At 55.2% G+C, this 14,134-nt stretch overlaps 6 protein-coding genes across 6 annotated transcripts; 4 read left to right on the plus strand and 2 right to left on the minus strand.

The window, feature by feature from the left end:
* Positions 1-71: 71 nt before the first annotated feature.
* On the minus strand, positions 72-1,058 carry SDRG_12143 (hypothetical protein; the record flags this gene model as incomplete). The annotated part of the gene is made up of 1 exon (XM_008618203.1): positions 72-1,058. The coding sequence occupies one exon, from the start codon at positions 1,056-1,058 to the stop codon at positions 72-74; it is 987 nt and encodes a 328-aa protein (XP_008616425.1).
* A 756-nt stretch (positions 1,059-1,814) lies between these two features.
* On the plus strand, positions 1,815-3,397 carry SDRG_12144 (hypothetical protein). The gene is made up of 5 exons (XM_008618204.1): positions 1,815-1,832; positions 1,873-2,195; positions 2,250-2,351; positions 2,397-2,696; positions 2,815-3,397. Exons 2-5 carry the CDS (start codon positions 1,962-1,964, stop codon positions 3,355-3,357), a joined length of 1,179 nt encoding a protein of 392 aa, XP_008616426.1. The 5' UTR covers positions 1,815-1,832; positions 1,873-1,961; the 3' UTR covers positions 3,358-3,397.
* Positions 3,398-4,131: 734 nt separating this feature from the next.
* Positions 4,132-6,397, minus strand: SDRG_12145 (AGC/NDR/NDR protein kinase). The gene is made up of 5 exons (XM_008618205.1): positions 5,947-6,397; positions 5,629-5,893; positions 4,710-5,581; positions 4,409-4,667; positions 4,132-4,367 (listed from the first exon to the last, which is right to left on the minus strand). Exons 1-5 carry the CDS (start codon positions 6,358-6,360, stop codon positions 4,204-4,206), a joined length of 1,974 nt encoding a protein of 657 aa, XP_008616427.1. The 5' UTR covers positions 6,361-6,397; the 3' UTR covers positions 4,132-4,203.
* A 2,032-nt stretch (positions 6,398-8,429) lies between these two features.
* On the plus strand, positions 8,430-10,332 carry SDRG_12146 (hypothetical protein). Its single transcript, XM_008618206.1, has 5 exons — positions 8,430-8,561; positions 8,606-8,909; positions 8,955-9,025; positions 9,074-10,037; positions 10,079-10,332. The coding sequence occupies exons 1-5, from the start codon at positions 8,446-8,448 to the stop codon at positions 10,247-10,249; spliced, it is 1,626 nt and encodes a 541-aa protein (XP_008616428.1). The 5' UTR covers positions 8,430-8,445; the 3' UTR covers positions 10,250-10,332.
* A 197-nt stretch (positions 10,333-10,529) lies between these two features.
* Positions 10,530-12,048, plus strand: SDRG_12147 (hypothetical protein). The gene is made up of 4 exons (XM_008618207.1): positions 10,530-10,744; positions 10,795-10,902; positions 10,959-11,269; positions 11,315-12,048. Exons 1-4 carry the CDS (start codon positions 10,592-10,594, stop codon positions 11,859-11,861), a joined length of 1,119 nt encoding a protein of 372 aa, XP_008616429.1. The 5' UTR covers positions 10,530-10,591; the 3' UTR covers positions 11,862-12,048.
* Positions 12,049-12,741: 693 nt separating this feature from the next.
* On the plus strand, positions 12,742-13,521 carry SDRG_12148 (hypothetical protein). The gene has a single exon (XM_008618208.1). It carries the CDS (start codon positions 12,860-12,862, stop codon positions 13,460-13,462), a length of 603 nt encoding a protein of 200 aa, XP_008616430.1. The 5' UTR covers positions 12,742-12,859; the 3' UTR covers positions 13,463-13,521.
* The last annotated feature ends 613 nt before the right edge of the window (positions 13,522-14,134 follow it).

Genomic DNA, 14,134 nt, shown 5'->3' on the forward strand with positions numbered 1-14,134 from the left:
AGCGCCAAATTGATGCTGCGAGTTTACGTTCAGAATCCATATATTATGCAAATTGCGTCAACTTAAACAAACTAGATGGCGTGGTCGAGGATCGTGAGGAGGAGCGCACGGTAGTCGCCGCTCGTCTCGCCTTCGACGCGTTGGCGCAGCGTGGTGCGGTACTTGGCCTGGTACGCCTGCTTGACCTGCGGCAGCAGGTGCTGGTAGCGCACAATGGCCGCCGAGAGACCGTACTCGTCCGTGCCAATGCCGCTCATCGTGCTCTCGATCTGCTCGACAATCGTCTCGATCGGACGCAGGATGATGTTGACGTGGTACACGAGGCCGTCTTCGGCCTTGCCGCCAAACTCGCTCTGAATCGCGTGCACGAGGCCGTGCTTGTGCTTGGCCGCATACGCCGCGTCGACGGTCGCGAGGAACTGCGGCGGGATCGAGCAGATCGCGTTGGAGAACGCCGACTCGTCCGTGCCCCACTTGCCCTCGCCGGCCTTGTAAATAGCCTCGGCGATCTCGGCCGCCTTGGCCGGCGTGTGGATGCTCGGGTTGTACGGCTGGGCCATCTGGTTGAGCGCCGCGAGGTAGAACGTCTTGAGGTCGCCGCTCAGGTCATCGTTGACGGCGACAACGAGGTCCTTCTGGAAGATCTTGTAGAACGCCTTCTTGAGGATGTTGAGCTCGACGTTCGAGCGGCCGCTGAGGACCGGGATCAACAGCTTCTCGGTCGTGCCGGCGCCCTTGGTCGCATCCCGGATGATCATGGCCTCGGCCTCCTCGATCGGCTGCGAGAGGAGCTGGAGAAGCTTGCCGTAGTCGCCCGACGTCTCGGACGCCATCTCGGAGAGGAGCGACTTTTGGTACAGCTCCGGGTAGCGGAGGTGGATGAGGCAGCGCTCGACGGGCGACTTGTTGCCGAGGACCGTGCTGAGCTTGGCCTCGTTCGTGCCGAAGCCGGCGCACGCCGCCTGGATCTCCTTGCACGCGCGGTCAATGCCCGGGTTGGCGTGGCCGATCGAGCGACCGGCGTCGACCTCGTACGTCTGCTGCGGGTAAATGTTCATGGTGGTGGTGGTGGTTGGTGTTCGATTTGAAAATGAAGAGCACACAAGTGGACCAAAAAGTGCGGTGTAAAAGCTCTGCCGAGCACGTGGCACCGCAGATTCAGCGGCCAACGGCGCTGTGGCATAGCATCCACCGTCCCGATGGCATAGGCGTTTCGAGACGAATACCTGAATTGTTGATAGCATCTGGGACAGTGAAAACTCTGGCGACCATCTACCACATGGTGTGAGATCGAGGAGATATCCCTGCGATCCGCCGCAGTCGAGGAGGAGGATAAGGTGTCCAAGTTCAATGACGACATCGTTTCTGCGAGCACCTTGTGCCTCAGCTCAAAACGTCGCTCGCTCTGCCAACGGTGTCCGTCGACGGTGCTTGGACTGGACGGAGATGCGGTGTGTGCCTCTACACCTAACACCAGCAGCACATTCCAGACCTTGCGAGGCGATAGAATACCCAGAATCTCGGACGCAGATCAAGCTGTCAGCATCGGTGCCGAGACACTGCCACGTGGAAGTTCGACCAAGCAGCGGCTGCGACCGACCACACCATCGACGATTCAGTGAGGTTGTCGGGTGGAACAAGCCAACAAGTCGACAACATGCGTCAATGTTTCGCGTCAAGTCGGTTAGGAGCGACGTTATTGCACAGGCCGACAATTTATACGCCCAACAATCCAACTATCCATTTATATAACTATCTATCCATCTATCTATCCTTCTGTCTATCGAGAGGGCTGGGTTGTTTTGAGCTGGACGGTCGCAGTTCACCCGACGGTATGAACACGCACTGGTAGTGGCATTGAGATAGATACAGGGTCTGCTTCCTGGCCAAAATCACCGATTTGCTCTTTGCTCGCAGAGTACGAGGAGTTTCAAAGGAGCTCGCCGGTTTCACTCGCGGTGATGAAAGCAGCGTCGGCCCACCGCCTGTCGCCGGTCGAGGCCACGCGGGCGTGTGCGATCCTCGAAGAGACAATCGAGAAGCTTTCGTTCCTCGGTAGCATCACGCCCGACATTCTGCAACACCGCGAAGAGCTCTCGCAAGTCGTTGGCGACGAGATTTCGCGCATCATCCAAGAGCAGCGACGCCTCGAAGCCAAGTACGAGAGCCTCATTTCCCAGCGCAGCGTCCTCAAGGTACATATTGTGTTTTCTTGTGTACAACACGACAATCTGTATGTGCATTGCCAGGGCCTCGCCAACAAATCCAAGTTTAAGGAAACCCAGCGCGACATCCAAGAGGTCAGCCGTGCGCTGCGTGAGTCGACGCGGAGTTTGTGTCGCAACCTCAAGGTAGTGACTATCATTGTAGCGATCGACGGACAATATTGTCGATAGGACAATCCCAATTTCGGGGGCAATTTGATGAAAATTCAGTACGAGCGCCAAGCCCTCATCGATTTACTGACCGAGACGACGCGGGAGCTCCGCGGCTGCGGCTACGAGTCGCTCGTGACGTACGTCACCGAAGGCAAACATGCGGCCGAGAAGGCAGCCGACCTCATCGAGACCGAGAAGGAGGCCACGGAAGAGGTCAAGCGCCTCACGCAGGAGCTCGCGCGGGAAAAAATCGAGCACACGCGGGAAATCGCCGATCAAAAAAACGCCATTGCGCTCTTGAAAGAGCAGCTATTGCAGGTACCCACCATGTTTTTCTTGTGCAAATGGCAATTTTTGTATTTTGATTGTTTTTGGACAAATTTTGGTTGTCGACCAAATGTGATCAATATTGAACCGTGACTTGACGCTCGTCTAGGTCAAATCCAAAACGCAGATCGACATTCGATATGCACGCAGCGAAGCCAAGGCCAAGACGGCGTCGACGGCCCGTTTGTACCAGCAGCTCATCACCGAAGAGAAGGCGAAAATCGAAGCCGTCACGCGCGAGTGCGACTCGGAGGCGCGGGTGCACGCCGAGACGGTCGGGTTTCTAAAGGCCAAGCACGAGAGCCTCCACAAGGACTATGACCACTGGAATGAAAAATACGAGCGCGACATGGCCGCCAAGCAAGCCGAGCTCGCCAAGCTCACGAGCGAGCGCAACGGAAATGCCGCCAAGCTCGAGGGGCTTCAGAAACGCTGGGTCGAGGAGGTCGAGCTCCAGAAGAACAAGGAAAACGAAAAGCGGCGGCTCAAAGAGCTCGAAGTCCTCAAGCGCGAAGAACTGAAAAAGCAGACGTTTGCCGCGCGCAAGATCCAAGCCGCGTACCGCGCGCACAAGATTATTCTCGACGAAAAGAAAAAACTCGCGGAGACTAGCAAAAAGAAGAAAAAGGGCGGCAAAAAGGGCAAAAAATAGGGGTTTTCAATCATACAACACACACCACTCTTGTACAAAATGGCCAGACCGTGTGTTTGTAGAAGTGAGGTAGCAATGTGGGATCGCAGCGCGTTGCATGCATGCATAGTCGTACGATGCATCGCTACTGTGTCGATGTGCGGTGACACAATAGGGGTCGGGGTATCGGTGCTTCGAATCAAGATACCTATTGACGAAAATGTATGCAGATGTATTTTGATTCCAAGCGCTTTTTCGATAGTCATGGGCTACAATTCTCAAAATGGCCAAAACTTGGGCACTTTCGGCTACAAACCGCGAGCGTGTTTATGCAGTGAAGTCACTGCACTACAAAACACATGCCAAAGAATTTGGTGGTAATGGGCCGTACTACTACCACGGGCATACATCGCTCGGACGTTAATTCTACCTGCATCGTGTGTCTCATCGAGGGGTTTGGCTGTGTTGAAAAACACCAAACCACGCGACGCACACGTAAGTGTCGAGCCCGCGGAGGCAATCCCATTCCAGACGTTGGTCCAGATGACCGCGACGCCAACGCTGATGGTTGCGTCATTCGAGGCGCATCAGGAGTCACCGCTCGGCGCTCATGTACGCGGGCTGTTTGATGTGGAAGATTCTTCAAGGCTGGAGCATCGAGAGGCCGGGTTCGAGACTGCCTGAGGTGAAGACAGGTGACTGGTCCGCGTGTTTGAGCACATGCCCTTGGTGTCACTGATGCTCTGGTTGATGTCGACGCTGTCCTTTCGTAATATCAAAAAAGACGATACAGAATGCAGTTGTACAGGGGACCCCTTCAATTCACTCTACAGCACACAGGATTCTTGATGTCTCTAACTACACGCGTCATCCCGACGTCTCGCCCGTGAGCTGGAGGATCTTGTACGGCCGGTTGCTTTCGTCCATCTCGGCCGCGATACCGAGCTCGGCCTTGAGCGTATGCGGCGAGATGAAATCCCACTGCTCGAACGCCTTTTGCTTCTCGGGGGGCGGGTCTTGGTACCAGTCATCTACACAAACATCAGTATCAATGTATCAGGCTATCACGTACGTCGAATGAAGTGCTTGTCGCGCGCGTCAAAGTGCGCCATCATGTTCCAAAAGTTTGAGTACGTCTTTCGGTCCGTGAGTGGCTTGAGGCTCGGCGTGAATTCCGGTTGCACGTGCTTGACCATGAGGCGTTCCCAGTCCAAACCATGAAAGAACGGGTGCTCCATGATATCGAGGAACCCGCGGGACGTGCACCCCATGCGATTCACCGCGTTCACTTCCAGAAGTCGATTGATAAAGTCCCGCGCATTCGCCGACACCTACCCGCTCTTGAACGATGGATTCCACGTTTGATAACGTACCTGGTCCGGGTAGTCGACGCCAGCTGCCATGCGCTCGAGCTCGGCGCGGTATTGCGACCGGGGGCTGAGCTTGGCGACTTCGACTTCTTGCGCAATCTCGGCGAGGAACCCGTCGCCGAGTACGTTGTAGAGGTTGAAGGGCTGGTAGCCGCAAATGAGCTCGTAGATGGTCACCCCGAGCGACCAATAGTCGATCGTGAAATTGTACCCGGGCCGCTCTTCCCGCCGAAGGAGCTTCCCCGAGATGAGCTCGGGCGCCATGTAGCCCTTTGTGCCGACCGTGGTCTTGCGGCGTGTGTTCTTGGCGTCCGGCGGCCGAGCAAATGATTTTGGCACGGTTTGTGTCTGCCCCGAGAGCTGCACGACGCCGTGGGGGTTGTGGTCTTCTTCCGGCAGCGTCACGTGCGACTCGACGCGGGCCAAGCCCGCGGCGTCCGTGGCCTTTGCGGCCTCGCGGTCGGCCTCTTCGCGGTGCTTTTTCGCGCGGATTTCTTCGAGGCCGGTCGCGAGGCCCATGTCGGCGAGGACAATGTGTCCATCTTCGCCCAAGAGCACATTGCACGGCTTGAGGTCGCGGTAGATCAAGCCGAGTTCGTGCAAATGGTTGAGCGCGAGCGCAATCTCGGCAGCGTACAAGCGCACCCGGCCTTCGGGGAGGTACCCGCGCTTGGAGCCTTTCATGAGCTCGTTGAGGTCGCCGCCGCGCACAAGCTCGGTCACAATGATGGCGTGGGCGCTGGTCTGGAAGCTGTAGTGCATGTCGAGGATGTACGGGTGGTTGCACATTTGGAGAATGTCCTTCTCGGACGTGATTTGATCGAGCTGGTCTTGGTGCTCGTGGAGAAGCCCGTTCTTGAGTTGAATTTTCATCGCTAGTATAATCGATAGAAGACAATATGTTGACAACGTGACGCGATACCGTAATGCTTGCCGGTGGACTTTTTCCGAGCATGCACGACACGACCAAAGCCCCCCGAGCCGAGGAGCTCGAGGTAGTCGAAATCATCGACTGTCACTTTGTTGTACGTGTCCTTGAGCTCGAGCTTGTAGAGGTCGTACTCGGGCGAGCTCTTGAAGCGATGGTACGTGTTCTTGCACATGTCGTCAAAACACATTTTCTGAATCGGCGCAAAAAACTCTTTTGTGATTTGGCTCGGGTCGCCGTCAATGACCTTGATCAATTCCTAATGGAAGGAAATGTAGCATATTTCTTTTTCAAAATAGAGGCAGGACGTACGTCGTACTGCTCGACCATGTCGGACGCAAGGCCACCGAGCGCCATGGCCGCGCCGTGCTTGATGTATTTTTTATAAATGTGCTTGGCCACCGAGCGCTGGTAGCCGCTGGACGGCGCCTCGATGAACTCCATGCACTCGACCCAGCAGTAGAACGTCTCGCTCGTGAGAATCTTCTTGGCGTAATTGCCAATGTGCTTTTGACCGACCGGATCGTGGAGCATTTGCGTGAGCTCGTCGTCCGCGATCGAGAGACGCCCCGAGCTCTTGACGCGGTTCATATTGGACGCGGGCACCATCTTCCACTGCGTGTTGGCAGCGACCAGCGGCGCTGGCACGCCACGGCCCGTCATCTTGGGTGCTACCTTGGCCTGCGTCGACTTGGCGTCGCCGCCCTTGCTCGCACCCCCGCCCATGCTGAGGAAACAGTCCAACTGTGGCGCTTCACGGACGGATGTTTCGCTTGTATTTTTAGCAAATTTGTTTTTAGACAACCTAACGACTAGCGACGGCGATTTAGTAGAAGACGCGCTCATCACACTACTACAGTGCACGATTCGCCTCGTACTAGTACACAATTTTCGCCCGACCGTCAAGGCGGCGGACGATCCGTAGTCTTAAAAAGTTGAGCGTTGAAGGGTTAACCATCCAACACCGGGAGTTGAAGTCTGAATGCGAAATGAGTCGGTTGACTATTATTTGCGTGCACACTAGTAGCATCCAAGTATCGGTAGTATCGAAAGGAAAGTGGAAAAGTTGGAAATTGGCATGGGGAGTGGTGATGAGGTGAGCTTACACTCGAGAAACTCAAGACCATCGACCCGACGCGCGCCAACGACAGCGTGAAAACCGGCGACACGATTGTCGTACCAAAGTGCTTACACTGCAAAAAGAAAAAGTGATGATAGCCAATCGCGGGCTCGAACCCACGATGAGCTGAGTAGCATCTCCACCCGTGGGCGATTTCGACACCAGGTTGTGGGCTTGGTCGGCGTTCCGGCATAATTGAGAGGTTGCGATGTTGCAAGGTTGTTGGAGGACGAGTAATATCCTGGCGTACAGGTACAGGTAGGTAGGTATAAGAGTCGCGTTATCGGAGAATATTAGATCATATACGCAGCCACGCTGCTTGGACGAAGGTGACGTTGTTGCTGTCACTGTGAGCGTCGTTCTTCAAGGACCGATGGAGCTTTGGAGCCAAATACGAAGGTAGATATCGATGGAAGATCGAGGGGATGATCAGGGTTAAAAAGCTCTTAGATGGTTAGTCAACACGTAAGCTTCAGAGTTGGATTATCTGTATGGCATCACGCCATCCCCGTAAATTGAAAATCAAACGCACAAGTCAGAGAGATGATAATGTTCTCGTCACAGACCAAACCTTGAGGCTGGATCAGAGAGATTCCCATTTTATCCAAATCATCACTCTTGTGCAGATAGTTATGAATAAAATGAAAGGAAATCGATCGATTGGAGATCAGATAGGAGCGAAAGACATTGCTGATGTTAGTTCATCATAAATTTTCAGTTGAACTATGCATATTCAAATCATCAAGTCGCCAATCAAATACAGAAATGCATAAAAGGAAAGATGCAGCTCCATTGGAAAGCAGGAGAAAATGTTTCATTGTCTCAGGACATGACATAAAACCTCACTCAAAACCACAGACTCCATACATTCATTGTGGCTGCGGTGAAGTCGAATACGACGCACTTGTCTGCTTGGTTGAGGCACGGATCGGGTTTGTGAAGCGAGTCGGCAATGAACACGTACAACACAATATCATTCGAGAAATATGAGTAGATTTCTTATGGTGTTTTCGGCATGAAAAATGATGCGACATTGGGAACCCTCAGCAAAAAATTAGAGTTTCTATGGAAGGTGTATCCTCACGGTGTAATCAGAGAGGTGGTACAGTTTGTCATCTCTAGGTTCCCATGTCGTCACTTGTCTAGTCCTTACGAATATACGCATAAATACAAGTGGTGGAGTGTCCCTCAGCAAAAAATTAGAGTTTCTATGGAGTATGTATCCTCACGGAGTAATCAGAGAGGTGGTACATTTTGTCATCCTCGGGCACAGTTCTACTACTACTGATCCTGCTGCTACTCGCAATCGCGCAATTTCGAAACTGACCACTCGACCGGCCGGCGCCAAACGGTGCGCTCTTGGCGGCCACTCGTTCCGGCCAGATCTGATTGGCTCGTCCGTGATTGGTCGAATGAAACTGCACACATTTATACATGCATTGCTAGAGGTTTTTAAAGAGCCAATCGCGAAACTGCACACATTTATACATGCATTGCTAGAGGTTTTTAAAGAGCCAATCCCGCGGCGACATATCGTGCATTTCTACCAATCACCCTGCAGCGTGCATTGAACCAATCCACTGCGCCACACAGGGCATTAACAGCCAATCCCCATACAAGACCAATCAACCAATCCAGAACGAGGAAAGCGTAGCTTTTGTACCAATCGCGGCAACGCAAAGATCCCGACAATGCTTCGACCGACGACCCAGTGGCAGGCCGCGCTACGGGACGGCGACAGAGCTACGCATGGCAAGCGCAAGCCAGTGCGTCAACCCAGCCAGCCACGTCCGCTCAAGGAGCCTCCGTACGCCCGAGCGAACTGCATATCGAGCGCTCATACTGCGCTAGGCGAGAGCCATCGGCTGCTGAGCTGCTCAAGGCCTTCGCCCGGGAGATGGAGGCTACCAAGACGCCCTTGGCAACAGCATGCCCTAGCCAAGTGGCAAAACCTTCCTTGGTCGAGCCTACTGTGCGCTACGAGTTACATCCCAATACAAACTTTGCCAGCCTCATGGCATCGACGTCCGAGCCAGCCTCGTCGCTAGCACCAAGTCCGTTGTCCGCTCCGACACCACTGCCGCGCCCATCGACGGCGACAGCTACGTCGTATGCCCGGCCTCCTCAGAGTCCTTTGTCGACGCTCAAGACACAGGTGCAGTGTGATTCCAGGCGTATCTGGATCTCACGCACTTGACAGCGGTCGCTTCTTCACGCCCGGGTCAAGTCGCTCGGCCACGCATTGCCCGAGTCTCGGACGCTCCACGCCTTGTACTATGGCGTGCATCAAGCAACTTCTAACAACGTTATCTCGTCTAGACGCGAGCTCGGTGCCAGTGTCCGGTCGTCGACCAAGATTCTCGACGGAACGACGTCCGAGACAGACCTCGACGCACCATGGCTACTAGAGCGGCGAGGTCTGGACATTCCTCGCTCGCTGCCACCGAGGCCTCTACCGATGCCGCACCCCCGTCCGCAGCTGCCTCCAAGCGCCAAGGACTCGTGGGACGTCAACTTGGCCGACCTCGCAACGATCTTGAGTCGATACAAACACGAGCTCGAGAAGCTTCTCGATGAAGACGCTGCCAAGGCGCCGCCACCGACTCCGACCAAGGACACCACGTCCACCGTGTCTGCGACTAGGGTCGACACACCTTCCTCCGCCGCCGTAACGAGCGAAGCAGCGTCGAGCGTGCATGTCGCAGCCAGCAGTGACATCTCGCACGATGTGCCTGAATATGCCACTTTGCCGCCGGAGACCCGCCTTTCAGAGAGCCCTACGAGCGAATGCAGGGTCAAAAAGGCAAGGATCCCATCTCCTGGGACAAAAAACGTATTGGGCGTCACCGATATCGTCGAAAAGCCTGCAGCCTTTTCGACTGAAAAATGGTTTATCTCGGCGCCGCCGATATCATCTGAGGCGCCTTTGTTCCGCTTTTGCGTGTTTGACGCACCCGCGCCGATGGAGCCGCACGTCTTATCCCTCGATTTTGTCCCAATGCCATTGGCTGTGTCCTGCGCCGAGGTGTCCTCTCCACCGACAGTAAGCTCGGCTGTCGGCGGATGGACACCACTCGAACCCACGTGCTCGTCCCGATGGGCGTCGACCATGTCATTGCCACCAGCCGCCACGCACCAAGCGGATATGCCTGCCAGTACAGAATCGTCGTGCGCTTCTTCGCGCGCGCCCGCCATTGCCATCGACGACTTGCGCGTTTCATCGACGGTGTTGCCGTCTGCCATGTGCCAAGCAGGAGCAACGACAGCGCAAAGCGACATCTCGGTATGTAGTATGGTTTGCATTCGAGCGCATGGACGGTGTAGGCTGCGTCGTCACGGCGGCCGCGCTGCGTCGACGATGCCATGTGGCCGTTGCCTGCATCCGTCTCGTCGGGCTACCGTCAAAAGCAAGATCACCTTCTTCATGCGGGGCTCCACCATCGACTATGGTCGTCCAAAAGCTCGATAGCTGCGTCGACAACCACTAGCATCTAAGACTCTGATACACATCTTACGGCGTACGAGCTCAAGGCTCTTCGTTAAGTAGTAACTATCATTCACGTACCAAAGGACCGTCGACTGCAAAATGTCATACCAGTTCCTGTCACAACAACCGCTCAGTTGGCGAGCCTACAACAAGGGACAACAACAAGACATGATGATTTACGCTTGCGAATTCTTGCCTACGAGTAGCTTGAAACACAAAAGCGACTGTGGCCATCATGTACCTGGCTTTGCTTACCCTAGCCCGCGCTCGAAATAGCAAAATTATTGAGTCTAATTCCACGTACAACGGCCGTGGCGTTGTCGTAGCAAGGCCGGCAACGCGCAAGGACGATGCAAGACGACGACCGGACCGAGCAACCCCGCGTCGGCTTTTTCTACCCGACCAACGGCAGCGGAAGTACCTCCAAGCTGCAGATCCGGTCGCGGCCCAAGCCGGCGCCGTCCAGCAACCAAGTTGCGCGGGCTCAACACGTCCTCGCCCAGGTCCCATTTCATTTCGCTCGAGAAATGATACCAGTGGACGCTGTTTGTAGGCGACGACGTTCTTCGAGACGGCCAGCTCGGAGGTCTACGCCGTCGACGTGGCCATGCGCAACGTGCGCGCCGCCATGGACTCGTTTCAGCTCGTCATGGAAAAGCAGGTATTCCGATCAACTAATCGTCTCTGCTACAAGTATCTCATTCAGCGATTATATAGCTCTATCTGTGCAACGACTATGACGGGTTTCGTGTCTCACGGCTCAAGGCCGACATGCTCGACACGCTCGAAACCATCAAGAGTGCAAGTACCTCCATGGAGCAAACGTCGCTTCGGCTGCAAAAATCGATTGGCGTCGGGCGAAAGTACATTGTGTCGCACACGGCGGCGCTCGGGCGACCGAAAAAAGGAAGCGCCGAGACACTGAGCGTGCTCGAGCTGACGCCGACCAACGCGGTCGCGTCGCTCTACGACGTCCTCTTCCCCCCTCAAGTCGTGCCAAGCGTGCCCCCCGAAAACCTTGCGTTTGTGTACGCCCCTTCTTCGGTTTTCCCACTAAGAAATGCGGGGAGTAGGCTCGACAAACTGGCGTTCCGGGGCAAATCCGTGCTCGAGAAGAAAGAATTGCTGCTCTTTTACCGCGAATTGTGCAATTGGAGTCTTGCCAACAACAGCGTCATCTCGGCGCTCGACCGTGCGAACCAAAAAAAACACACAACACGCTACGCCACGATCCTCACGGCAGCGTCATGGGAAGCGCTTGAAGCCCGCGACGGGGAAGTCCACGAACTCAGTCATGTGCCGCGGGCTGAAATCGAGGCATTTGTGACATCAAGCGCCTTTCCGACGCTAGTGAAAAGCGTGAGTGACCGACTGGGCACGCCGTCGCCGCCAAAGTCGGCGTCTACGCCGTCCAAAGAGACGTCGTCCGGGCAACTGAGCGCGGCCGAGCAAACGCTGTCGATGGCCAAGATGCTGCACGATCTCGCGACCGCCGAGTCGGAGGCCAAGGCCGGGTACCGGCTCTCGGTGCGGTCGAACGCAGCCCGTTCCAAGGAGTTTTCCAAAGCCTTTCTATCCGCCTCGAAAGAACTCATGGAGAAGGAGACGGCTTTTTTTTAGCCCGTCCTCTCGTACGAGTCCTAGTCGTAGGCATGATCAATAGACCGGCTGTGTACGAATATGGCGTCTTCCCTCGACGGTGCGAGCGAGAGGTGACGACGGTGTGCACGGATCGAGATATTGCATGCAACGCGCGCGACGCGAGGCCGTCAAGCGCGTCTGCCTAGCTTGCGCAACGATAAGCGAGTCTACCACATCTCTACCAAAAGTACTAGCTTGGACCGACGTCAGCTTCGAACGGCCAACACGCTCATATCTCTATAGAACTTTCATGGGCACGTAGACTGTAGCAGTGTCCTTGTAGCTTCCGTCCTGGCGTGCATCGAGCTGCACTCGGTACTTGCTGAAAAGAGTTTGTTGAAGTGCCACGTCGTGTGTTTTATATTCGTGAGTGCAAACGGCAAATTGCGATTCTTGAATCTTTACGACGAGCGCCGAACGTACGTACTGTACAGATCTCGGAGCTTCTTCTTCGTCGTCGTTGTCCTCTTGATATCATACACGATCGAAAGCCACCGTGCAGTCCCTCTACAAGCGCAGCTGCGCACCTGTGATAGCCCAAACGTTGATGCTGCCCACATCGCTGGCGTGCGATCGTGTCGGCGCATCTCGGCAGCAAAGTCGCTCGCTCTCCTCCACGCACGCGCCTTGAGGTTTTTGCACGCCGCCATGCAAGCATGTTCCCGCCCTAAACTCGCGTCGTCACCGACCTGAGTCCCACGAGCCGCAAGCCAAAGAAAAAAAGGGTGCCACAGAGGCCCGGTCACACATTGTTCGGATACAGTCCGCGCTGATTGGTGGATCTATTTTTTGTCGCGCGCCGATTGGTGCATTTGAATTCGCGCGCTGGCATGAACCTTCTCAACCTGGTTTCCGCGATGGGACAGCGCGCGCGGAGATGACGGCAGCTGTTGAAGCGCCGCCTCTGATGGCTGGCACAGCGTGCAGTCAGTATACTACAATCGAACTTGACATCCAGCACGTACTTCTTCAGCAGTATGCGCACACCGCCGACGACCAAGGACTCGGACGAGCCCGAAGACGAGTTTGATCTTGATGCGTCGCTCTCGCCGCGCCTCGTGGACCTCATGGTCACGAGCTACTCGGTGGGCACGGACGGTATTGTCATGTACCACGTCGACGTCAAGAACCCGCACGACATGCTCGACACGTACACGATTCGCCGCCGGTACACGGACTTTCGCAACTTGTATTTTGAGCTCTCGACTATGATGCCACTGGAGGACAAGGACGCGGCGCTGGCCTCGCGCTCGAGCCTTCTCTCTCGCTTTACGATCTCCAACTCGACGTTGCCGCCGTTGCCGTCGGCCGGCGTCTGGTCGTACTTGCGCAAGCACGATACCAAGGTGCTCGAGAAGCGCCGCGCGGCCTTTCAGGATATTTTGGACGCCGCCGCCTCGCACACGGAGGCCCGCGTGAGCAGCGCGTTCCAGACATTTCTGAGCGTCGCGCCCGAGTCGCTCAACCACCGTGCGTCGTACACGTCACTGCGCGACTACAGCGTGCCCGCCGACAACAACAAGGCGTATACGAAGCGCAAGAAGAACCCGCGAAAGCGCGGCAACAGCGGTCAGTACTAGCAACCGAGGCGCGCTTGTACCATAGTCATTTTTCTTATTTTATCCTTCTTTGTCTGCGTTGTCGTTTTTCGACTGACCATTACGGTATGGGTCGTGGCCAGTGTCAGTTTGCCCTTTGAGATTGCACTGGAGTGCCAGGATGGCCATGCCACGGAATCTCTGCGCAGTGAGATCCACAGGCAGTACAGTAAGTGTCGAATGCAGCTATGTCCAGTATGCAGCGATCGCGCACGTTCCGGCGGCAACTTGCTCCAAGGCTACCCCAGCATCGGCAGCAGAGATGGCGGAGCTTGTTGGTGCCAGTACTGTGCTACCAAGCAGAGTCATATATACAAGTTGCCGCCTGCTTACACTATAGCTCTCGGCTCGGCTCGGCTCTCTGTTCCGGTCTGTTCAGCTTCTACGACGCCTTTCTGCGGTTCACCAAATGCGTTTCGAGTCGCAGACACCATGCGAGGAAGGTTAGGTCTGTAGTTGCCGGCTGCTGCATCCATAATGTTGATTTGTACTCGTGCAAGGAGCTCGTCGACTTTAGTTGGTTGGTCTGATGAAATCAGCAAGAAAGGGATGATCCGTGGGCAAGATGCTGGTGTCCCATCGTCATGAGAGCGATGCTACGCATTTAAAATACTAGTATACCCACATCAAGGTTAAATAAAATATCGGTATTAA

This window comes from Saprolegnia diclina (genome assembly GCF_000281045.1).
Source record: "Saprolegnia diclina VS20 unplaced genomic scaffold supercont1.47, whole genome shotgun sequence".
Taxonomy (NCBI): Eukaryota; Oomycota; class Saprolegniomycetes; order Saprolegniales; family Saprolegniaceae; genus Saprolegnia; species Saprolegnia diclina.